Here is a 26,444-nt window from a genome sequence, read left to right as displayed (position 1 = left end):
GTTTTTAGCATGCTATTTTCTTCAGCATTTTTTTGGATTTCCTTGACTAGGCTGTTGACTTCATTTTCATGTTTTTCCTGCATCTCTCTCATTTCTTTTCCCAGTTTTTCTTCTAACTCCCTCATTTGATTTTCAAAAGTCTTTTTTAATCTGTCATAGCCTGAGCCCAATTTCTGTTTTTCTTGGAGTCTTTAGATGCAGGAGCTTGTGCTTCCTCATCTTCAGACTGAGTGTTTTGATCATTCTTGGGCTCATTTGCAAAATATTTCTCAATTGTGTTCCTCTTTTTCTCTCTGCTTGCTCATTTTTCCCAGCCTGTGCCTGTTTTGGGGTGCTTCCTGAGCTTTTGGGACACTCCCACAAGGGTCTCAGTGTGTGAGGCTCTGTCCTCCTTACTGGTCTGTGAATGACCATAAGCGCCCCCCTCTGCCACGGGGCTGAGGTGGGGGGGGGCCCTGCTGCTCTTCCGGGGGGGGGGGCCTAGACTGTGATCAGGATCTGAATGTGGTCAGAGCCCCAGAGTCCTGTTCCTGGGGCTGAGGACAGAGCTGGGCAGTCTCTCTTCACTCCCCTCCCTCAGCTCAATGGGCTCATGCCCTGGGGCCTGCTTCTGTTTCCCGGTCTAGGCTGCAGAAAGACCACCTTGCTTGCTGTGTGCCCTGAAGGCTGGGCTCCACGTGCGTGCTCGCTCTGGTAGAGGTCCCCCCCCAATCCTGTTCCCCCACTTTGCACCTGGTGCTCCCCGGGGTGCAGCTCAGGAGACTCCCCTGCTGCTGTGAGCTGCGGCTCCCAGCACCCTGGGGCTGCCTCCAGGAGGCTGAAGTTCTTTTGCTCTGGCAGGCCGCCCCTCTGGCCCCAGGGAGCAGAGCCTTTCTGCTCTTTTCAAGGTTACCTTGAGTAGGAGAACTGCCTCACTGGTTCCCTCTGTGGGTTCTGTCTCTGGAAAGCTTAGAGTCCTTAGCTTACGAGTTTTATCAGAGAGCGCCTAAGCCTCGATCCTTTATTGTCGCCATCTTGGCTCCGCCCCCCCAGGGTTTCTTTTTTTAAAAAAAATTTTTATTTTGAATTTTACAATTTTCCCCCTAATATTCCTTCCCTCCCTCCCTCCCCCCACAGAAGGCAGTCTGTTAGTCTTTATATTATTTCCATGGTATGCATTGATCTAAGTTGAATATGATGAGAGAGAAATCATATCCTTAAGAAAGGAAAATAAAGCTTAAGAGATCGAAGAATTACATAATAATGATTTTTTTTTCTAAATTAAAGCTAATAGTCTTTGCTCAAACTCTGTAATTCTTTCTCTGGATACAGATGGTATTCTCCATCGCAGCTACCCCAAAATTGTGTCGGATTGTTGCACTGATGGAATGAGTGAGTCCATCAAGGTTGGTCATCACCCCCATGTTGCTGTTAGGGTGTACAGTGTTTTTCTGGTTCTGTTCATCCCACTCAGCATCAGTTCATGCAGTTCCCTCCAGGCTTCCCTGAATTCCCATCCCTCCTGGTTTCTAATAGAACAGTAATGTTCCATCACATACATATACTACAGTTTTTGCTAAGCCATTCCCCAATTGGAGGACATTGACTTAATTTCCAATGCTTTGCCACCATAAAAAGGGCTGCTGTGAATATTTTTGTGCAGGTGATGTTTTTACCCTTTCTCATGATCTCTTCAGGGTATAGACCCAGTAGTAGTACTGCTGGATCAAAGGGTATGCTCATTTTATGCCCATTTTTATTGACCTTTGGGCATAATTCTAAATTGCTCTCCAGAAAGGTTGGATGAGTTCACAGCTCCACCAACAATGTATTAGTGTCCCAGATTTCCCACATCCAGGAAGGGTTTCCTTTTAAAAGATGTAATTTTAAGCTGAAACATGAAGGAAGCTGGGGAAGTCAGATGGCAGAGATGGGAAGGGAGAACATTTCATGCATGGAGCAGTTGGTGGCATTGTTCTTCAGTCATTTCAGACATGTCCAACTCTTTGTGACCCCATTTAGGGTTTTCTTGGTAAAAATACTGGAGTGGTTTGCCATTTTCTTCTCCAGCTCATTTTATAGATGAGGAAACTGAGGCCTAGAGTCACACAGCCAGCTGCATTTGAACTTAGGACACCTCTGGACTCCAGATTTAGCATTTTGTTCATTGCGTCACCAGTTGGTAGATACAGTGTAACAACAAGAAAGCCACTGTCACTGGATGGATCGTCAGGTCATGAAGAGCTCTGAAAGACAAAAATGTTTTGTATTTGATCCTGTAGATAGAGACAATGACCATGACATCAGGGAGGTAACGCCATGGGAAAACACCTGAAATGGACTTGAAATGAGAGGTAGCTGGGCTGTCACCAGCCTCACTTTCTCTTCCAGAAACATCTGGGTCCAGTGTGGAGCTGTGAACTCATCCAACTTTTCTGGAGAGCAATTTGGAATTATGCCCAAAGGCAATAAAAATGTGCATAACCAGGATGCAGGGTAGTTAGGGTTAAATGACTTAAGATCACACAGCTAATAAGAGTCAAGTGTCTGAGGCTAAATTCCCACTTCAGTCCTCCTGACTCTAAGGCCAGTGCTCTATCCACTGCACCATCTAGTTGCCCTTGAGACATTGGAACTCACTGAATAGGAAGAAGACATGGTCAGACCTGTCCTGTAGAAAGATCAATTTTACAGTTGGGTGGAAGGCAGACTAGTCAGGAAGAGATGAAGGAGATCAACCAACAGGCTTTTGTAGTAGTCAAGGTGGGAAATGATAATGGCCTGGGCAAGGGTGGTGGTAATATTAGGAGTATATGAGAAATGCTTTGAAGGAAAAAAAGAGATAGGCCTTGGCAATAGAATTGGCTTAGAAAGATGGCCTGGGTTGACTATGAGGACCTTTAAATTTCTATTTTTATCCTAAAACCAATAGAAATATTAAGATTAAATTTGTCAGTTATGTGTAGAATGAATTGGAGGAAAAATTGGCAGCAGTGGGAGTAATTAGGTTACTTCAATTGTCTAAGGAAAAGTGATGAAGACCTGGTTTGTGTGGTGGTTTTGAGTTAAGACAAAGATCTAAGGTGTTTGAGGACAGGGAATTGACAAGACTTGGTCATTGATTGGATATTTGAGATAAGGCTGAAATAGAAGATGAATTTTAGGTTAAGGGACCTGAATGATTTCAAGAATGGTGTTACAATCCCAAAAAAGGAGAGGATACACTGGATTTTAGGGGAAAGTTTTGGACATGCTAAATTTGAGAAGACTGAGCATCTAGTAGAGGTATGAAGAAGGCAGTATTACAGATATGACACTGGAAAAAAGTGACAATGAGATATGTCAATGGGCCAATCTGTGTAATTTAATTCATGCGGGCTCATGAGCTCACCAAGGGTATAGAATATATAGAGGAACCAAGGACAGAGCTTTAATATACCCTCATATAGAAGAAAGGGTATTTATGAATCACTTCTAAAAGACACACGATATTCAGGCAGGTAGAGACCCCCGACAGAGTATCATCAGAAACAGCCATCAAGAAAATATCCTAAGAGTAATAGGACCAAATACTAGAGAACAGATATAATTTTAGAGAGCAACAGTCATTGAGGCAAGAAAAGTCAAGATATAGGCTCTATGACATAGGATAACATTAAATATGGTTGAAACAGACCTCAGGGACCTCATTTCAAACTTCCTGAGGTTCAAAGAGTTGCCCAAGAGTCACACAGGCACTAAGTGAAATGCAGATCTTTTTGAGTTCAGATCCAGTGTTCTTTCCCCCTCTGAATTTATTGCTTTTCAAGGAATGGAGAAACAAAATGGCCAGCTATTCTCAGGATTTTAGGCTCTCAAAGGGAGATGAAACATAGGATAGCATGAGAGTATGGTAGGTACCTTTCTTTCAAATCACCCTTACTTTGGATTTCCTACATCCAGTTACTTCTACACAATCATCGCACTCTTGCTGCCTTATTCTATTGTCTTAGCCTTCCTTTTCTCCTTTTTTCTACCTCTGTCCTGTTAACTCACCACCTATGCACTACCTTCTGTAGACTTTTTTTTTGTCCTCAATAGATTTTTATTTGAAAAAAATATTTCACAAGAAAAAGTGAAGGTGAGGATACTTCACAATAAAATTGAGTCCACTTTCAAACACATTTTGTTCTTTGGTCTACTGTATATGCAGAAAACATGAGAAAAGCATAAGTGATTCAGACAATTCAGAATACAAAGATTATTCCCCAACATTTACTTTAAGGTCTAAAAATCTATGATATAGTTATGTAAGGGGAGAATGTAGTATTTTTTTTTAGTTTTTTAAATGATTTAGCTTATTTGCCCTCACTACATTTCTGAGGTAGGCAATACAAGGATTACCCCTATTTTGCAGATGAGAAAATTGAGGCTCAGATATATTTAAGTGGTTTGCCAAGGGCTTGCTTCATTGTATATATTTTCAATAGAAATATATCTATTTTTTTGTCCTGATTGGTCCTCACTGCAGAAACTGACTCCCCAGAATCTATTTCCTTTTCTATCACTGATTTATTGGGACTGAAAATATGCTTCCCACCACTTCAGCAAGACTCCCATTCTTCACCTTCTCAAGGGCTGATAATCAGTCTCTTCATCTCTATCATGCAACAATGTTTGGTTATAAATATTTTATATTTAATAAAATACATTACTTCATATTTTAATATATAGATTTGATATAATTCTCTATTATTTACTATTTTTACAAAATATTTTAATATATTCTCTATGAACCACAGTGAAAGATCAATTCCTTAATCACTTGAGTGAAACCTCCCTTGACCAAGAGCACTTTTCCCTACATTCCCATTAATACTTCCCATCCTTATCACAATTCAGCTCAACTACCTCATTCATAGAATGGGTTTATCTTGCTAGGCCTAGTTTTTCCCACATCCCAAACGTAAGTGTGACCACATTCAAGCCATTAACCTCTTTGAGCCTATTCACTCAGATGTAAAATGAGACTAACAGCACCTGCTTCAGAGGGGTTTAGTGAGGATTGGCAATGAATGTAAAATTATTTGTCTTACAACTAAATATCAATTGTATCATTAGTAATTTCAACATTTGATTTAGCATCTTAATTCACCTCCTAATCTTCAGCCATTCCTAAATCCAGTCCCTTGATATGGATCATGAGTCATTTTTGCTTTTATATGTGATAAACCGGCAGTGCCAGAACAAACATTTGACCCACAATTCATTTCTCAATCTCTACCTTAACAAGGTCTTGGCTCACCTGGTCATCTGTCTAAAATCTTTTGACCCTAGTGCCAATGGTCATTCTAGTCCCTCAGTTTGGATCTTGTTCATTTTCCCCTCACAATTGTTGGAAAAGATTTCACTGACTTCCTCTTTAATTCTTATTTTTTCCCTTTTGTCATAGATGAAATATATCCTTTAGTTGTACTCTGCATTGTCCCTTCCATGCCATAAAAGATCAATTTTTCAGATTCTTTTCTTTGTAGCATTTTAAATCCTTCTTTTACCTACTGACCTTTTCTCATTGGTTTAAAAAAACCTCTGCTTCACCATCTTAAAAAAACAATGGGTATATTTATATTATCTACTTTTTTGTATCTTTCATAATTAACATTCTTAGAAAGATGTTCTACTTCAAAGGTCTCATTTTCTAACTTTCCAAAACTTTTTCTATCATTTTTCTCTTCTTGCCAATCAAAACTCCAGTTTCTTCCCTCCCTTAACTTCTATGACAATCTACTTGCCTAGCAATTAACTAGTAATTTGGTAATTTTTCCACTTTACTGCCCAATCAGTAATTATGAGCATATTCAGGATTCTAGGTCTGGCCTCTTGGTCCTGTTCTTTCAAGGAAGTTCAACAAGTCCGATGTTATCATCTACCTTCTTCAGATAATTCTTATATCTACCTTTCCAGTATCTACCATTCATATTTGCAATTGCTTAGCTTACAAAGTGACAACTCTTAGTTGTATGAAAAATCAGTATGTTTTTCCTCTAAACATCCTGTTCTACCACCAGTTCAGTTTACTTTTTCCATTGAGTCATCCTCTCTACATCACAACAAAGATTGAATCTGCTCATACACTTAGCTTTCTAGGTCTTCTGTATTTCCAATCTTTCCAATTCGGGAAGGAATTGTTTTCAAAGTAGCATGGATTAAAAATACTGATATCAGAATTCTCTCTTGTAAGTAAAATTTTCATGTCACTTTCCTGCAGTGATCTGTCTTATTCAAACTCAGTTTCATGTTTCTTCTCCAATTCAGCACCTCTAGCCAAGCATAAAGCATGAGAAAAATTCACTTGCAGTTCAGAGATTTGCTGATTTCCATAACTAAAGACACACCATAGAGGATTCTACCTTTGGTCACAACTATTTTACACAAACATCCTTTTTTTTAATTAATCACTTCCAAGATATCTTACCATTTAATCTCATATTGTGTTAACTCACTTTTATGCTTGTATTTAACATAATACCATTTGATAAAATTATATTTTTTTCATTCAGAATACTTTACAAGTAAAAATATTTAGAGTTAAAAAACCCAAACATTCTTGTCTCTGACATATTTGTAAGGGAGACAAGAGATCATGGATTATTTTGTTAAAACAAAATTTAATATGATTAGAAAGCCTAGTAAGCCCTCAATTACTGAAATTTTCTTAGCATTTAACACTTGATCATAAATGTTCATTTGTAATTCCTTTCCAGTGTAGAATTTATATAATCCATCACAGGAGAAAAATATACTTCCAAAGGCATTCATCAAATGCCCTAAGAAACTTCTCATAGAACAAGTTTTCCCTTTCTACTTCAATGATATACAATGCATATGGGATGAATTAATCTTATTGAGGCTTCAATAAAACTCTCTACTCCTGAGTGCCACTCATTTCCAGTGGAAATTCAACATAGTAATTCTAAAGGAGACTTTCAATTGTCTTCCCTCCATCCTGAGAAGTACAACCTTGAAAAAAATTAAAAGCATCCTATCTGCTTTTATTTTTTAATCTTTCATTTATTTATTTATTTAGGTTTTTGCAAGACAATGGGGGTTAAGTGGCTTGCCCAAGGCCACACAGCTAGTTAATTATTAAGTGTCTGAGACTGGATTTGAACCCAGGTAATCCTGACTCCAGGGCTGGTGCTCTATCCACAGCACCACCTAGCCGCCCCCATCTGCTTATTTTTAAAAACTAATGTTAAGACTTCAATGTAAGTCTTTAAATTAGGCTAGGATTTAAAATTTTTTTAGACCTGTAATAAGGAATACTTTGTAGAAGCTAATGACCCTTTTTGGTAATCCTGGATCATATGTAGGAAAATTCATGATGAAATTAATTGTATTTACATGAGAAAAGATCCTATATTCAATAACTGTCTATCTATATTTGATACAACTACTCATTAATGTAAACATGCAACCCTAGTAAAACAAATTATCAATATTTATTATGTTCAACATTACTAGTACATTTACTAACTTGCACTACTGATATTAAGGGGACCAGTTATTTCAAAAACACAAAAACTTATAATTTTTTTGATGTTTTGGAGGGAATCAATCATTACTTTTAGATATTAAAACATGAACAAGAAAATTACAAATCCATTTATATAGTTAGTGCAGGATACTAATAATTCATTTTGACATTTTACATTTACCAAGATTTCAAGACAGTCTAGTGGTACATTTTACATACCACTGTAGACTTAGAATTTACTCATACACCAGTTAAAATTTTTTAAAAAAGCTTATGTTGTATTATCCACATCAGGTATTAATGTTTCTCTTAAGCTTCAACTTCTGTGCTATTTCAGTTAGTTTAATAATAAAAATAATAATACTAATAATGACTACATCAAATATTCTGTTTTTGTCAATGCATTTTTTTACTTTTTAAAGAATATACATTCAAATAACCTATATTAAGCCATCCCAACTAAATTCTTAGAAACAATGTTGCATTCCCATTACAAAAAAGAAAACTCCAAAATTATTTGTTACCTGTGACTAGAGATGACTAGCCACTAAATAAAAACCCATTTAGGCTTGATCTTATGATCAGAAAATTTTTTTTTTCTGTCATGGCATATTATACAGTTACAAATAATAAGACCACAGTATTAATGATGCAGAAATATAACTGTAATAGCATTGATTCAATACTCAAAACAACCATCAATTACACAATTTACCAGATTGAACTAAAATTAGACCACAAACACTAATCTTAGATCTCAGTCTTCCAACTGGTTGAAGTATGATGAACTGGAATTCAGATGTTCATTAGAATACTAAAAAAACAACTAATGAAGGATTTACATTATTAAAAATCTTTATTTAGGTTTGGTCAGTACAGGTAAGATATAGTGGAGTCACAGAGCAATCTGCATTAACAGGATACAACAGTTCATAAAAACTGAGTAACTATGCACACAAAATTCTTAAACATTCAGTCACCTAAAGAGAAAATGCACAGATGTATGGTGGAAAAAACTGTAATTAACACTGAAACTACTACGGGACTCCATCAACAGTCCAACTTTTTAGTGATAAAACTACTGTACTGGGCAAACTTGGCAGTCATAAATCCACAACTACTATGACAAATCTGAATGTTGCATAAGGATAAGAACAGTATGAGTAAGAATGCCCTTACAACAGCACGGGTTCTAGATATACATGGATTTGTACAGACATCATTGTGTTATACTTTGTGGAAATTATTTCCATTTTCAACTTCACATTAACTCATATAAAAATAACTTGAGCCTACACAAACGTCCTTTTAGCAACGTTCAACGTAATTAACTGTTACAATTTCCAAAGTGGCAGAGGTATTGAAGCAAGGAAAAAAAACAAAACAAAAAAAAAACCCCACACTGCACAAAAAGGCAAATTGTGACAAAAAGTATGCACTAATTAAAATTGTTTCTGGACAGTATCTTCTCCCAAATTAAATGACACTGTATAAAAATGTTGCTGGAAAAACGTTACAAAACTGAGCCCTGTACATTTACACTTGAGTCCAAACCATTCTGAACATGACGGGAACCCACAGTTCGGTTACCTTTCCCAGTCACGGCTTTCTCCTCTTGAGGATCATGATTGGAGTCTGTGTCATTTGAGTGGTGTGTGAGGGAGTTTTCACTGCCCGTGGGAGAGTCTACACTTTCATACCCCGTACTGAGTTGGTTTATGTAACTACTACCTCCTCTGCCAGTTCTCTCTTCAGAGTTGTTGGAGACCTTATTACCATTCCCTGGTGATGAAGGAAAGTCATCTTCTGTTGTGTTACCCTCCCTAAAAAATCCAGGCCCAGACGTCCTCTGATGGGAGGAGCTGCCGTTACTTGGTCCATTAGTCAGACGGCTGCAGTCTTTACTCATGACCTCTCCCTGGTCTAAAGGCTCAGAAGATGGAGTCCTGCTGGTACCTGGTACTGAGGCCTGAGACTGTTGCTGGTACTGAGCCAACTGTTGACGAGTCTCCTTCAGTTGTTGCTGAAGAACTAGAATGGTACTCTGCATACCCTCTACCTCTTCATCAAGTTGAATAATGAAGTCATTGAGTTCTGTATAAAGAAAAAGCCAAACAAGCTTTTAATATCACTTATTAAGTTTTTCTTAGTAGGATAGAAATATTCTTATGTAGAATTCAAACAGGGATATTCAATTAACAAATAAGATTTCAATTTACATATTTGAGATCATTTTCACCTATTTTATATATATATGTATGTATATATACTAAATGGTCCAAGTCACCTTCCTAAACTTTCTTATAGAAAGTTTCTTAAAACAGAAGTTAAAAAAAAAGTAAAACCATACCACTATATCAAAATGTAAGAATTCCAAATACTAAGATAATTCATGAGAAATCATTTTTACTCGTAACATAGTTAATTAAGACACTAAATACACTCATTTTATTTAACTCTGCAAAATAGTTTCAAATTATAAAAAGAAATGAAAAGGTACACTTTCCTAAAAACCTAAGGTATTAAGAAACAACTATGTGGCAAATTTTAGTAGGTCATATAGACAAATCAGTTTTATAAAATTTATAGACTGTACTTACTAAAAGTAAAAAGATGGGATAATATATTATGTGAGAAACTTATTTCAATTAAGTTCATACATATTTCAAATACAAATTCTAGTTTGCAAAATCAATTTTTTTTTATTATTTCTCTTCATATGATTCTATCATTTCCATAAAATCAGGGATAGGGAACATTGGGCCAGTGGCTGTATAAGGCCCTGGAAATCATTTGGTTTGGTGCTGCCAAGACAACTGCAGGCAGGACTCGAAATTCAATAAATCTAGCTTTTTTAAGGGTGAATTATTTAAATGCCTGCAAATGATGCTAAAAAATATCCAAATAGTTCTTGGCAGAAATAAAGGTTCCTCACCCCTGCCATAGGTGCTAAAGAAAAGGAGAAATAAGATTTATGCAAACTGGTTAGAGTATGCTAGCGTGTCTCCCTTAAAGCACTTAATATACATGCATATTCATTTAATGATTTGGACAACAAAGGAATGACTTTTGTTTCCCTAAGAAATCTACAGTTTAAAAACATACTTTTTGTTGATCCTGCCTGTTTCCATTGTTCAAATACTTCTTTCTCCACACTATTATGTAAAGGTTATCCTATACTACAATTTGAATTACTCCATTCAAGCTGGCAGATTTTTAAGGCCAGTGCAAAATTTTCAAGGGGAACACTGGTCAGAAAATAAGCCCTTACCATCCTGACTGCTCTTAAGTTCTTCACTATATTTCTTCTGTAAAGCCAACTCTGCTTCAAGTTGTGCAATACGTCCCTGGGACAGCTGCCTTCCAAGCTCTTGATTCTCCTGAATTAGCATTCGACACTTCGCCATTAACTTTTTCCCTGTTTGGCTGCAAAGGAAAGAGCCATCCATCATAAAAACGAAGACAAAAATCTTTTGTAATCTTCCTTGATTATAATTTTAATAGCGATAGCAAATGTTTTTCCAGACATCACAATTTTCACATTATAGCTCAAAAAAGCTATGTCACAATAGTAAATCTCCCTATAATTACCACTTTTTCTTCTTGTGCATGTTGATCTTCAGTATTTCAGTTACTTGATGTCAGAAGTAAAAAGCAAAACAAGTAAAATGGCTAAAATGGCCACTTCTTGCTTTTATATCACAGCAATAAATCCAGTCTGGAATCCATTTATACCTAATCCATTTGCTAACAAAAATAGTATGTACCTGGGAGTCTAAATGTAAAGCACACTACCAAGAAATTGACCAAATATTCTGTTTAGTGAATAATAATGAAGTAGTAAAGGATGAAAATTTGATATTTAAAATAGGAATGTCAGGAATGCCTTATTTTAAAGAAAATAATGTAAAAATCTCAACACAGGCATACTAAAGTGTATTGTTTGCAAGGAAGGATTATGTTAGGAGTGTTGGTTAAAAAATTATTTCATATAAATAACCACTTACTCTGGAGTAATTTTAAGACCTGACCTTTTAAGAATACTCATTTTTGTGGATCATATCTACTTCATAATGATATTTATTAAACAGAGCTTGGTAAGAAATTGATTAGGCTCTTTTGTAAAGCAAAAAAAATCTATTAGCAGTAAAATTTCATGATCTTTAATTTATCAATTTTATAAACTTTTTTTTGTACATTACTTCCTCCTAAACTTGGGACTATCTCTAGGTCAATTTGGAGTTTGGGAAAACACTTTATTTTCATACAATAATGCAAAATTTCTACAAAACTGGGCTATATTTATACTTTTTGAAACCCATTAAAGGGAAATATATGCAAAACATAGCAAAAGAAAAATGTAAATCTAAAGCCCCCCTCAATGCAATCTTTCTACAAAGTGGGATGAAAATAATCTTTGTTCAGCAACAAATAACATGAAATGTCATCATAGAAATTCAAAATTCTTAAAACCTGATGAAATTGAAAAGAACCTGAATGTAGAACAATACTGCTGACCCAAGTTTCAAACTCATAGAGATCTTTGATAAGAAAAAAAAGAAAATGCTAAGTTAAGCTGTTATAAATAATTCAATTAGAGCTTTCCTTTAGAAAATTAAATCAGGTGTTCCAATTTGTGATTTTTTTTTCCTGAAAAGTAATTTAAAACAGTTTATATGTATTTCAAAAAATTAGTGCCAACACTGTTGTTCTCTTTAATCTTTCCTTTTAGCCTTCCCATACTTTCCAGATGTGCTGCTCCAAATGGCATCTGGTCCAGTCAAGTCTTGAAAACTTAACAATGAAAACATATACAACCATTTGTTCTCTGTCCTTGATGCGATCGATGTCCAATGCCAGGTCTTGTAGTTAATTCAAGTAATGTTCAGTTTCAAATGCAAAATATGAAGCGGTTAACTGAATTTTCTTATGAAATATGAACTATTGCTAAATCTAGACAATTGGGACTTAGGCAAAACAAAAGCAATTACAAAGACATGAACATTTATTTAGTCAAGCTACAAATCAACACCTACTAAGGGGAGTTATTCTGTTGCATTTAAGAGAGAGATCTGATTTATATTTAATATCTTTGCTTACTTCATTGCCACCAAGGGCTCCAAAATGTTTCCTGGGAAAGTAACATAAAATTTAATGTTATCATTCCCAAATTTTTAGAAAATGTATGCTTTAAAGAGGTAGTTTGAAATGGATCTTACAGTCATAAACATAAGTAAAGAATGTTAAATTTTTCTTCAGAAATACTTTCTGGTAACTGGCTTAACTAGTTAGAAATGAGCAAAATCATTGTTTTTGGTTAACATATGAATTATTCCTGAGATACCAACTTATGCAAGGATATAAATGGATATTAAATTATAAAATCAACTGAACTATTTATTTCTCCTTCAATTTTAAGTATATATTTAATTCCAAATTACATTATAAAAGGGATGAATTATTTTATATACAGAGAGATTTAGATTTTTTTTAAGACTTTTTTTTTGGCAAGGCAGTGGTGTTAAAAGTGATTTGCCCAAGGTCATATAGCTAAGTAAGTCCATTGTGCCACCTAGCTGCCCCAATTTGGATCTTTTTACAAGTGTTTTAAAGGTATTTCCTTCTATTTCCAATACTGATGTAATTACTCTAAAGATGGTTATTATAGTCTGTCTGAATCATCCATCACAGGGTAGTAACTACATCAAAACTATTAAACTACATCTAACAGCAAATTCAGAAGAATTATTTATGAGACTATAAGGTAAAAGACACACTATCTCTAGAATAATTTAAAAATTTTAGAATTAAACTCTATCACAATCCATAAAGTGAATGCAATAATCAATTCAACAACTATTTTGGAAAGGAACATTAATATTGTTTGATGCCATTTCTCTGGTTTCTTTTTCTTTCTAAAAAAGAGAATTTTGCCACTTGAGAGATACAACTACTTAAATATTTAAATACAAATAGATAATTCAAAAAACACTGGCATTTATTAGTGGTTAAAATGTTTCTAAAATATATTTTTACATCAATTTATGTAGCAAATATTTCTTCTCCCCTTCAAAATTAAGAATTAAATTGCATGTATGAAAACGATCAATTTCTATTTGAACTATACAAGACAAAATTTTGCTAAATCAATGATAATCTGTTTAAAGGCAATCATAATATAATCTGAAATGATCTTTTCTATATTCTAAATTTAAAAAAATACTTTCTATTTACCTGTGTATCATATAAAAAATGATCTCATATATTGCCTTGAGTAAATACATGTCAATATAATTTCCTATGATATTGAAACTGTACTCTTTTACCTTTAATGGCAAAAAGTTCACACAAAAACCTCCGTGCTGTCACAATTAGTTAATTTCAAACACAGATTTGATTATTTGTTTAAAAAATTTGGAACCATGTTTTTCGTTTTTGCCAAAAATGAGACAAACAACCCCCCCACCAGCCCTCCCACTGCCCCACAGAAGTTCCCTAAATCATACACATTCAAGATACTTACAATTGATTTGAATGATTAAGAGAGAACTTAAGTCACCTTTCATAAAAATTACATTTAAACGCTGGGACATGCTGGAACATTTATCTTCCACTCATCTTAGAATCCAACATCACCTTATGAAAACTTGAACTGGTGATTTATAGAATGATCTGAAGAAAAAAATTCACCTCCAGGATAGTCGGATGGAGACATGAAGAAGTAATGCCTTATTTATCTAAGTGAGCAAATGAGTTTTGCTAACAACGAACACTAGACCTTTGCCAATCCACAAAACATCAAAATTCTGCCAGCCCACATTTCCAAGATTGACACTCCAATCTTCAGGCAGGCATTCTGTGAAGTCCCACAATATTACTGCAACATCTTGGGACAAAATGACAAAAAGTACCAAGAATGACAAAGCTCCTTGACTGATATCAGCTGGATAAATGCACATCTTTAAGAAGTGAGAAATAAAAACCTTTTTTCCTTCATTTTGAAGAGCACAACAATACTCTTCCAACTGCCCTTAATATCCCCCAATTATTCAAAATACAACAGAATAAATCAATAGAATTCCTTGAGCTATTACAACTATTTCAAGGTATACTTTAAGTCAAGAAAATAATTACAAAAAGCCCCAATACAATTCGAAATAAAAACCACATCCCCATTAACACTGAAGAAAGGTTGCCATTATAATTAAGATGGAGATGTAATGATTTTCATAATACTGCAAAAATAATGCAGTTAAGGTTCATCACAACCAAAATCTTTAAAACAGTTTAGTTGTGAAATGATTGTTTATATATAATGCTCCAGACAATTTTAATCTATAGATACTACACCTTCATTTTTGTACAGTCCTGAGTCAAATTTTCTACATCATTTGCAACCAAAGAACAAACCATTGCTTAAAACCATAAGAGTTTCGAACTAAATGGGCCCAAAGGTAAGCGTAAGAACTATAACTGGTATGTATTACTTCATCCTGTCATCACTATTGAAGCAAATAAACCCTTCATATATGTATATATTATATATATATAGCAAAATTCACCTCATTTGAGTTTTGACCCAGAAGTTCAAAGAATAAGCAGGAAGTCCACAGTCTTATTGGCAAAACTGACTTCTAGTGTCTCTAAGTCACTAGGCTCAAGGTTAAGAGCGAAGCATATTCCATTTTTACACTTTACTGGAATTTTACATGTTCAATTCATGATTTAAAAATCTCTAGGTTTTCTTTCCTCCAAACTGTCTGTAGACACAGTGTGCCACAGACTTAAGACTTCTGTTTCTCCCTCTATTTTCTTCAAACAGAAACACTTGTCAAGTGTCTACATGTTCTAGAAAGGGAATTTTTCGGAGTTGGCCACTTCTTCGGAATAGTCCGACGCTGTCAGGCCTCTGAAGCAAGGGGGGGGAGGAGAGAAAAAGCTGAAACACAAGGTTCATCTGGTAAGTTTTACATTAAGCATTACAAGCTGGACAGTATAAGAATGTGGCTTTTTTTGGCTCAAAACGTCTGAGTCTTGGTGTGGAAACGAGTACTTGGCTGTCCCACCATAGCATTCTCGTAGTGGGACTGTCAGGGAAGTCTTGACTGGGGAGTATGTTTGTTTACCTATCAGGCGTAAATTTCCAGGCACTCAGTTCATTTTGGGCTTGTTCCAGTTTGTCTTTAGTCTGTTCCAGTTCACCTTTCATTTTTAGGAAAAACAAGTTGATTGCTGGGTCCACCATCGTTGATCTCAGTTGGGCAACACTAGGCTGCTGAACTTGTTTGAGGTACTGGATTTGAGTCTGTGCAAAATAAAAAACAAATTGTTACTATCACATCAAATAAGGAGCTCATATCAGTGTCAGAGAACACAGTTGAAATTATGTACAAATTAATAATGGGCAAAAAAAAGGAACCACAAAAAAAGAGAAAATAGGTGGTTACACATTGAATAAAAATCCTTTTATAAAAAGCCTCTCAAAATGCTTTCAAATCAACAAAAATAGCTATGATCTTTGGCTGCTTGATTTTACTAATTTAACAAAGTCTGAATTCAAAGGCCATAATCGTTGTGCCTTTAAAACATCCATATCAGTGATACTCGGGATTGGAAATAAAATGCTGTCCAACTATTCCATAAACCTACATTAGGACAAAAATTGAATAGTTCCAGAATGAATAAGTAATTTTTTTTTATAACATCAGGGAAAGAAAAATTGATCTGACTTAGAAAAATACAAGTCTACAGAAAATTATACTGCATGAAAAAAGAACTCCCTCACTACATAATTATAACAAGTTAGGGTAATATCTATCACTGTAATGCTATTTGAATTCACTGGTCTGAAAAACAAAAAGCAAACTCACCATAATAACTAAAAACAAGACTAACATTCCCTACTAATTTTGAACTGCAACTCATATATCACAAGTTGCCTTGGTCACTAAGTGATTTGCCTGAAGTCACACCACTAGTATATATCAGAAGCAAGACTTGTATTCAATTTGTTCTGACTCCCAAGCTGTCCTTCTATCAACCATGTTACACTGCCTCCCACAAACATAAATATGAAAAAATACATTAACAAGTATAAATTTTTGGCCTTTAGTTTGGCATTATAATTTGATTTTTTAAGAAACAAAAATGTGCTGTAACAGATTTAAGAAACAAATTTGTAATATAAGTAGCAACTTAAATAAGACAGTCAACACATATGTGCCACCTACAGCAGTTATATCCCCCCACCAGCATACTTGTACATACAGTTCCAAATTGTGTACTTCATGACTGTATATTGGTATAGCAAAATTTCCATTGTACAGGGTGTTCCTAAAGTCCCAGTGATGTACAAATGCTAAAAACTACAAAAAGCATCATTTCAAAGTTTAATTATTAAATTTTCATTTATAACTTATTTAGTTTTATGAATTTAGAGTAAATTTAAAATAAGATGTGGTATCATGTCATTGTGCATGTACACACGACAGTTTGTCAATGATACTTTTTCAGATTGGGGGATCAGTAGAAGGTCCTCTTCCTTGGTTACCCTAGGCACTTGAGCTATCTTCATTAGATTTTTTTTCCCTGTGGGGTGATATCAGAACTGTCAAGTATGAATCAAAATTTCATTCTTAAGGATAAGATTACAAATTCAGTTCTTTCATTCACTGACTATCAGCTGATGAGTTTTTTAAAAGCTTTAAGACTAATAGAGCTGTATAGCATTAAAATGGTGGCTATGTTGAATTTTATTAAGAAACATCAACATTTAAAACTTTTAACTATTTGAAAATACTCTAAATTCATAAATTCAAGTTTTTAGTATTCATACTTCTGAAATTATTAAAGCTTAAAACTGCAGTAAGACTCATGGAGCACACTGTATAAAAATTTATATTTAGTCATTTATAAAAATACAACTGTGCTAGTTAATATTATCATTAATCCTCTTACCCCAAAGTGGATTTAGTTCAGGTGACCTGTCCCAAAGCTAAGAAAAGATTATAGGAGATGTTTCTAAAAAACATCTTTACTCTCTTCTTTAAGTAGCACACTGCAGGGATCACTTATTTCACGCAACATTTATTTTGAGGAGACCTTTAAAAGCCTCTGTGTTCTACTTAAAATTAAGATTTTAAAAAGGTTTATGGGGAATTTAACACATTGATTTTACATTTAGGACTGTACAACACATAGGAACAGGATAGGACAAGGTGAATCTGTAAATAATGGCAACTTTCTTAAATGGGTTACCCAGGATACATGGCCATAATGTATACCAGGTAGGATTTGACTAGGGTTTTGCTGGTTCAGAGGCCAGCTTTCTATCCCCTGCCATGATGTCTCAAAATACATTAACCACTGATAATTGCAAAACTCCAATGCTAATTCACACACACAATCATTTCACACAGAATCACAATGCATAAAAGGTTTCAAGAGTGCTGATGTAAATTTAATGGCTTATGAGAAATGTTTAAGTTCATACAACTAGGATAAAAATACCTGAATATATTGGGTCAATGCCTCTAGAATATAGAAGTCAATAAAATTCAAAACATAAAATTATTCATAACTTATTGGACATTTCTTGGTATCAACAATGACCATACTTTCTTAATAGCAATGATGGTAATTTGTAACATATCCTAGTCAAATTTAATCTCTGCAAAAGCCTAGAAGCTAAACACCTACTCCACTACATTTAATAATAGCATCAATCACTAAATGACTATAGTGAAGTAGGGGAAGGTCTCTGAAAATAATACATTTAACTAATAATTTTCTTGATGGCATAAAAGGAAGTTTCTGATGATGGATTGTCACAAGTTCCTCTCCTCACTTCCCAGGTGACTTAAGCTGGAAAGGGGATAATATCTAACTTATCCTAACATGGAAATAGAAAGAGGGAAGATTTAGAACAGAAAATGAAGAAGGCCTCTCTAAGGTCCTTTTGAGGTCAAGTTTTTAATACTTGTATTCAATCAAATACAGTAAATTAAATAAATTCCACCATATACAAATTTTGGGTTATTTTCAATGTATATCATCATTAGCATGGATAATAGAGTTGGAAATAGCTAAGTATTTAGAGAATTTTGACAAAAGTTCATCTTCAAGACCTGCATTATACTGGGGGTTAATTTGGATAATTTGGCATCCTCATTTCTATGTTCAGAAAATTTCAGTCAATGAAAAGATCCAATCCATCTCCAGAGATGTGCCAAAAACATTTCTCTGACCACAGGACTAACTGCTGAAAACCTGCATAGAGTTCTTTATTATCTCTAGGATAAAACACAAATTCTCAGTGGCAAATTAAAGTCCTTTACAGATAGGCTCCAGAATCCCCCCCAACCCTCATTATTCCCTTTATACACTATCTGCAACAAAAGTAGCCTACTTGCTGTTAGACAAATGGGGTAGTTGATCCTTTGCCTCTTCCAAGTCTTTCTCTGTTTAGACTATTTTCATTATGGCTAAAATGTACTTTCCTCTCATTTCTCCTACTCAGCAACATTTTATTCCTTATAGCCTCAGCTATAAGCTAAGCCATCTCCTACTGGAAACTTTTCTATCTCTCCAGAATTATTATAGATGGTTTTCTTATTCACCATCCAGAGAGGGAGATAAATTCCTAGATGTTGTTTTCCCAATTTAGAATGTAAGCTCCTTAAAAGCTTGCTTTTTTAGTATATAGTAAGTATAAGTGTCCTTTGATTTGTTCAAGTGCAGTGCTAATCTCAGAAGGAATGACATTAGTTATAGGTGTATATTAGGAGATGGTTTAAATTAATTCTCGAGTAAAAAAGAAATAGTATTCCATTCATGGATGCAATGTTAAAGATCCTCAGATATTCATAATACACTACAGAAAATAAGCCAAAATTTATCCCTGAACTCTATAAGTTTTAATCCTGTTAAATAAATAGGCCAATTATATAATTTACAAAACTGAATGTATTTGGGAAGTGGGAAATATATATATACGTATACATATACATATACATATATATATATATGTATGTATTCTGATAAGACATCATCATCAATTTTCCATACATAAAACCCATTTATAAGTAGGCTTTGACTTAACAATAGCAATTTGACTGACAGGTCCAATTATTAGGGAAAATATGGTTTTTAAAAAGGTTTAAAGATGAAGTGGGATTATCTTGTCAGGAACAAAATTAAGAGTTGTGGGTAGGGAGACCACACAAGAAACTAGTAAATCTCACCTTCATTCCTACAGTCATTATGAACTAGTGAAAAATGCAATGGTGATGGAGTACCACCAAAGGCAAGTAGAATAAGGAATAATTTTATGGAGAAAGCTGCAACAAGATTTAAGAAATTTGAATCTTAAGAAAAGAGAGAAGTGAAGAGAAAATTATAGAGAGGCTAGGTATAATCAAGGCTATCAGTGGATGAGGGAACTCTTATTTCTACTCATAAGTAGTTCCAAAACTTTCCATGGTTATTTTGAGAATCAGCTGAGTTCTTTGACTTCTGGCTACTTATTTCCATTGCCCAGTCAATCAAGAAATGGAGAAATGTAGGCTATAGGATGACATTTGTTCTTCTAATCTAGTCTAAAACAGGCAAAGTTAAAAGCAACACTAAATCATTTGTTGGAAGGCTAAGTCTGAAAAAAAGATTTTATTCAGGTAGATTCAAATTTAGATAAGAAAGGTGAGAAAATGAAATGTTTCTTAAAAAAAAAAAAAACACAACTCAGCCACAAAGTATTCAAAGCTTATTTTTAGATTGGAGGAAATCTAATATTTTCAGGTCAAAGTTTACTCAAATGCTGAAACTTCCTCAATACAAATATTAAGAATACATTAGAATATAGATAATACATTAGAATAATTTTGCAACCTATTTTTAAAAAGATATGTAAAACTTTAAATACTTACAGTACACTCTTGCATTTCTTGTTCCTTGGTTGCCAGTCTCATCACCAGAATATTTTCTCTTCTTGCAGACTCTTGCTGTTGCTGCTTTAACTTTTCTTCAGATTCTCTCAAGCCAGTTACATCATTAGCTAATATTTTTGATGAAAATGGAGGGGGGGGAAGGGGAAGAAAATTATAATAAGAAAACTTGGAAGTATCATTTGAACATTACAGAGAGCTGGTTAAAAATTTAAAATCAAAGTTCTGGGGATTTGGCTAGTGCCCTTTATAAATAAGACATGTACATTCTAAATCACAAAGTCTACTTCAGAAAGATATAATTTTATGAAATAAATAAAAAAAGAGGAATTTGCTAATAATTAGTTTAAAGGAACAGAGTTCAACAATCTAAACTCAGTTCCAACCACCCCCCCAAAACTTTTTCATACATAATAATTACTATTTAATGTTTATTATTATAGATTTATTAATTATAAAATAATCATATTACAAATGTTTGAGGTTGGTAGTTATTAAACATTATCCTCATTTTAGATATGAGAAACCAAGGGATTCAAGAAGAAAGGAGAAATCAGTCACAGAGATTAAAAGCAACAATAATGCATCCTTCCAACTAAAATTCTAATGCATCTTTCACATTATCAGTTGCTTCTTCCTAGAAAGCTACCAAAAATCTAAATATAATTTATTTCTAAAAATCTTAGCATTAAGTCACTATAAGTTTTTATAGTGTGAAATAAGACTATTATTTTGTAGGTATTATAAAAAAGGTTTTTAAAATTAAGGTTTTAAAAGGGTTTAAAAATATTTTTTTCTAATCTAGAGGGGGCAGCTATGTGGCGTACTTATGGAGGACCTGAGTTCAAATCTGCTCTCAGACACTTAATAGCTGCATGACTTGGGTAAGTCACTTAACCCCAGTGCCTTAAATAACTTAAAAAAAAATCTAGACAAAATACAATTTTATATATACTAATATTTTCTATTATATACCAGGACTTTACAACTTAAAAATATTACCAGAATATAATTTCCTGAGCTAAGAACAAATAGGTTACTACCTATTATAAACTGTATGGATTTATTTAAGGTGACCAACAGCTAAAATTCCCAAACAATAAAGGCTTTTTTGTTATCCAATTTTAGCCTTAATTTTAATAGTACATAATACATAATATTTAGCATCAGGACGTCATAACTGTGTGTGTTTGAGAGACACACACACACAAAGACAGAGAGACAGACACACATCTCTTTGGCACCTGATGAGGCTAAAGAACCTCTTCTCAGAACAAGGTTTTCAAATAGTTGAAGAAAATGCTAACTTTCATTTAGACGTTAGGAAAAATAAAAGATATAATGCTTATCTCTTTTTGTTGGGGGTGGTGGTGGTAATGTTTTTCTGATGTAAATTCAGGGATTCCCCTGAAATCTGTTCAAAAACCCCTTGGAGGTCTGTGAACCCCTGGTAAAGAACTGCTTTAAACTTTAGTTGAACTCTGTGATGTATAATATTGGCATGGAAATGATTAAATTTTTTAAGGTTATGCCAATGATGCAAAAGTACTGGCAGGCCTTACTTATTATTACTAAGTTGCAAAGGCTTCAAGTTTGGGCCTGAAGAAAGCATTGAATGATGTTATATAAAGACCAGTAGAGTATTGGTCACTAAGGGATGAAGGTCTTGGGACATAGTAACTCATGAAAATGTATACAGGGGAGAAAGAACTATAAGTGGAAGGAAAATCATACTGATGAAATAAATCATAGATCTTGTGAAATACTAAAACTTGTTAAAATGTTGTAATAATTAAAGCTTCTGTGTAATTTTAATTTTATGTTGCCTTTGCATACTCACATTGCCATATCTGTACTGCCATTTGCAAAATCTTATTTTTCACTTCTAGCTAGAATCTAGCAATTCTCAAAGAGGTTGAAACTCAAGTTACTTACAGTTTAAATCTGTGTACTTGCCCTCCAAAGCTTGTACATATGCTTCATACTGCTTCCATCTATTACAAAAACAAATTTTTCAATTTATTAAACAGGTTGAAAAAGTTTTTTATATAATAGCAGTTTACATTCACAAAACTCTTGAAGATTTACAAAATGCTTTCCTCAAACAAATGTGTAAGGTACACAAACAGTATTCTTATATTAAAGATTAAGTTCAATTATGGGAAATCTAGGAGACAATTGATAAATATTTGCTGGATCAACTTTAAACATCTATTAGACTCAATGTAGGTGAGGAAACTGAAGTTCAGGGAGGTTAAATAAATTGTATAAGGTCACATTAAGTGTCAAGAGATGGAACTGAAATCCTTTGTACTATAGAGAAATAACATTAAATATACTAGAAAACACAAAATTCTTTAATAAATTAAATGCATCTAAAACTGTTATCACAATGCTAATCCACAGGACCCATGGTTTAGAAGAACTAAAGATGTAAGAAGAATTCATGCTAGTTATATATTTTTGAACAGCCAGGTGGTGTAGTGGACAGACTGCTGGGCTGAAGTCAGAAAGAGTCCTTCCTGAGTTCTAATCTGGCCTTAGATACTAGATGTGACCCTAGGCAAGCCACCTAACCCTCTGTCTCTGCAAAGATAACCCAAATGGGGTCTCAAAGAGTCAGAAAGAACTGACCACTGAACAAGAACAAAAATATACTTAACAATAAATGACAATCCCTTTAGTTACACAAAATAGGCCAGACCACAAGACAGACTGAGGGAAATATGAATATTACTTTCTAAAAAAGTGCTTGGGTAATGTGTACTATATAACTAGTACTAACAAATGTGATTTAGTCTTGGATTTATTCAAATAATATCTTATTAGTTAAAAAAAAAGAGTGCATGGAGGCAAAATGATGCCCTAGAAAGCAACACTGGTTTTGAAACTGGGAAACTTGGGGGTTTAATTTTAATTCTAAAATTCATCTTTATACTTGTATGATATTGGACAATTCGCCAATTCAACCCAGGGCTTCAGTTTTTGTATATGAGAAGATTGGAATTCTAAGGTACTTTATGCCCCACCTCAATATGAATCTGTGACCAGCAGGCTATAAATTATCAAGTTAATAAATCTTATTCTTGACTTTTCTGTGGCATGATTCTAGAAGTTTTAGCAATTCATTTGGACATAAAATACTATTTACTTTTGTGAATACTATAATTCAATAGTATACAAGTTACTATTTATTTCTCACTGTATATGGTAGTCTGATATAAATGTTACCATTGTCCTGATGTTGCTACAGATGCTGAATAGCTATAGCAGACGGGTAGCTAAAATCTCTTAGCTGCTAAAAGTGAAAATATCACCTCCTGTCCCTTGATGCTAATCTACTAGCAGTTGCTAATTTAGTAAACTACCCAGAAAACTACATTTCTTAAGCTACTGCAAGTGAGAAATTGTATTAGAAACACATAAATTAATCCTAATTATGAGGATTAAAAAAGATGTTTTTCCTCCCTAATATTTAAAAAAAAAGCATTAAAATAATAATGAGACATCTTAAAAGTTAAAAATTTTTAAAGCTGGAGATGCCCTTAGGAGTCATTCTATTTAATTCTCTAACTTTGTTGATAGAGAAACTGATCTTAAGAAGTTAAATCACCTATCCAAAGACACAGGAGGAAGGAAAAGCAACATAAATATCTTAAATAGAAAGACTGCATATAGACATACATCTTACTTCCTCAAAAAATGATATAAATGAACACTTTATTAACACTAGGGTCTAAAAACTTAGTTGACTACAGCTTTAGGGTTTAACACTGTGCTTACAATACATGACCTCGAAATATGGGAAAATGAAAGCCATCATCTAAATAACTAATTGTTTTTGTGGGAGGCAAAATTATGGCTTTTAGATCACTGGAGGAAAAAGAAATATAGGATCTTGACCAAGAATAACTACACATCAACTGGGTTCAAATCTCAACCGAGGAAGATCTTAAAATGACTCTTTAAGTGCCTTTAAGGAGTATAAGTGGTATAAGAATCATGAACAGTAAGTTGTACTTTATTGTAAATTAGTTTTTAATTCTCCATGTTTCTTAGGAAACTCAAGAGAAGGCCAGGACAAAAGTAAGGATGCACCTAAAAAACAATTATAGCAAAGGATATGTTATTTCCTTGCATGTGGACAAGTCAATTACTGAATGGTGACTGGGATGCTGCTAAGCACAAATTAGAGTCAAGAAGATAAATATGGAAAATAAGACAAATTGTAAGGGATGGAAGTAGGGGCTCAGGGAGATGACTAAAATAAGGGATAAAAATATTTCTAGGTATCCTGTCAGTTTACAAAGTCTTCTCTCTCTCTCTCTCTCTCTCTCTCTCTCTCTCTCTCTCCTCCTCCTCCTCCCTCCCTTCCCCACTTTTAACATTCAGCCTTTTAAACCTGATTAGTTCTTCATAATTAAGAGATTCCTTGTAATCTCTAGAGATGAGAAAACAGGGAGGTTAAATTATTTTCCTCTGAGAAAAATTATTTATTAGTATCAAGTCACTAGGAAAGTCTATCAAAAATAATTAAATCTAGAAGGAATTAAACTCATGTCTTTAATTTATAAGATACAAAAGTATGTTCTATTGTCAATACAATTTCAAATTTTAAATTATTGGCTTACCTGTGGTGAAATTCAAAATTTTAGAGTTGTAAAACACCTGGAACTAACACAACTAGTTCATTTGAAAAAGAGGAAACTGATATACTGAGAAGTTAAGTGACTTACCCAAGGTTACATGCCAGTTAGTGACAAGAATCATATCTAAAACCTAGGTTTTCATTTGACTAACTTTTCATTAATGATTAATGTATAATTTATTTGTTACAAATAAAATTATCCTTTAAGGAACCTATTTTCAAGTGTTAACAACAACAAAAATGGGGAAAAAAAGGCCTAAATAGCAACATCATATACAGGTAGCCTAGTTCACCCATATTAGATGTAGGGTTTGGTTTTAAGGTTTTCCCCCCTTTGGAGGAAAGAGGGTCAGGGAGAAAGTTAATAGGGGAAGGGTGGGAGAAAGTTGTATTATTAAGGAATTACTATCTTGGAAGGCTCTGAATTAGTTTATACTACCCATTAATGGTTTTATTCATCTCAGAAAGTGAAGACTTTTGGGGCAGCTAGGTGTTGCAGTGGATAGAGCACCAGCCCTGGACTCAGGCAGACCCAAGTTCAAATCTAACCTCAGACACATAATTGCCTAGCTGTGTGACTCTGGGCAAGCCACTTAACTCCACTGCCTTAAATAAACAAAAATTAAAAAATATCTTAAATATCAGATCGAACAATTTTTTAAAAAGTGAACCATTTCTTAAATTTTTTAAAAAATTAATTTTTCGTATTCATGGTACAACTGACAATTGGAAAAATTGGTTCATGTTCTGCCTCTGTCTTGAGCATTTCACTTAACCTCTTAGTATATCCTGGGGCAACTTTCTAAGACTAAGATACAGGTGTGTTTTGGTTCTACATCAATGGACTCCCAGAGGTATGTATTCTTCCCCACTAAATACTGTTAAAAATGAAGTTCAGGGGGATAAAGTGGATAAAGCACCGGCCCTGGAGTCAGGAGTACCTGGGTTCAAATCCGGTCTCAAGACACTTAATAATGACCTAGCTGTGTGGCCTTGGGCAAGCCACTTAACCCCACTGCCTTGCAAAAAGCCTTAAAAAAAAAAAAATGAAGTTCAATTTTTGTGGCAAAGTCTTAAGCAAGTCTCTGAGTCTCAATTTCCTCATTTATATAATGGGAATATCCATAATATAATATAATACCCAATAATATATTCACAAGGTTGTCATGAGGAAAGCATGATAAAGCAGCACATAAACTTGGGCTATTATTACTAGTCCTGGTTATAGTCACAGTGAAAAATAGAGAATAGTTTAGGGGAAGCTCTGCATGTATTTAATGAGTCTGAATTACTTTACCTTAGGATTAATTCATCTCTTGCCATAACTTTGAAGTCTGTTTCACTGAGTCGAACCTTTAAA

General features: G+C 34.2%; 1 protein-coding gene across 4 annotated transcripts in view; it reads right to left on the bottom strand.

Annotated features, from left to right (window-relative positions):
- Positions 1 to 8,332: 8,332 nt before the first annotated feature.
- The window catches only part of WTAP (WT1 associated protein), a 31,736-nt gene continuing 13,624 nt past the window's right edge, over positions 8,333 to 26,444 (bottom strand). For 3 of the 4 annotated variants that reach the window (XM_074187960.1, XM_074187959.1, XM_074187958.1), the window contains 6 exons: positions 26,382 to 26,437; positions 22,372 to 22,430; positions 20,419 to 20,546; positions 15,622 to 15,800; positions 10,767 to 10,921; positions 8,333 to 9,589 (listed from right to left, as the gene is read on the bottom strand). In XM_074187960.1, coding sequence (XP_074044061.1) covers positions 9,009 to 9,589; positions 10,767 to 10,921; positions 15,622 to 15,800; positions 20,419 to 20,546; positions 22,372 to 22,430; positions 26,382 to 26,437 — 1,158 coding nt within the window. In that variant the 3' untranslated portion in view covers positions 8,333 to 9,008. Of the gene's footprint in view, positions 9,590 to 10,766; positions 10,922 to 15,057; positions 15,405 to 15,621; positions 15,801 to 20,418; positions 20,547 to 22,371; positions 22,431 to 26,381; positions 26,438 to 26,444 lie in introns of those variants that run through there. The other variant, XM_074187961.1, reaches the window with a different exon arrangement.

Source organism: Macrotis lagotis, chromosome 5, assembly GCF_037893015.1.
Source record: "Macrotis lagotis isolate mMagLag1 chromosome 5, bilby.v1.9.chrom.fasta, whole genome shotgun sequence".
Lineage (NCBI taxonomy): Eukaryota > Metazoa > Chordata > Mammalia > Peramelemorphia > Peramelidae > Macrotis > Macrotis lagotis.
The sequence above is the reverse complement of the archived record's forward strand: the minus strand, read 5'-3'. Positions and strand labels throughout refer to the sequence as shown.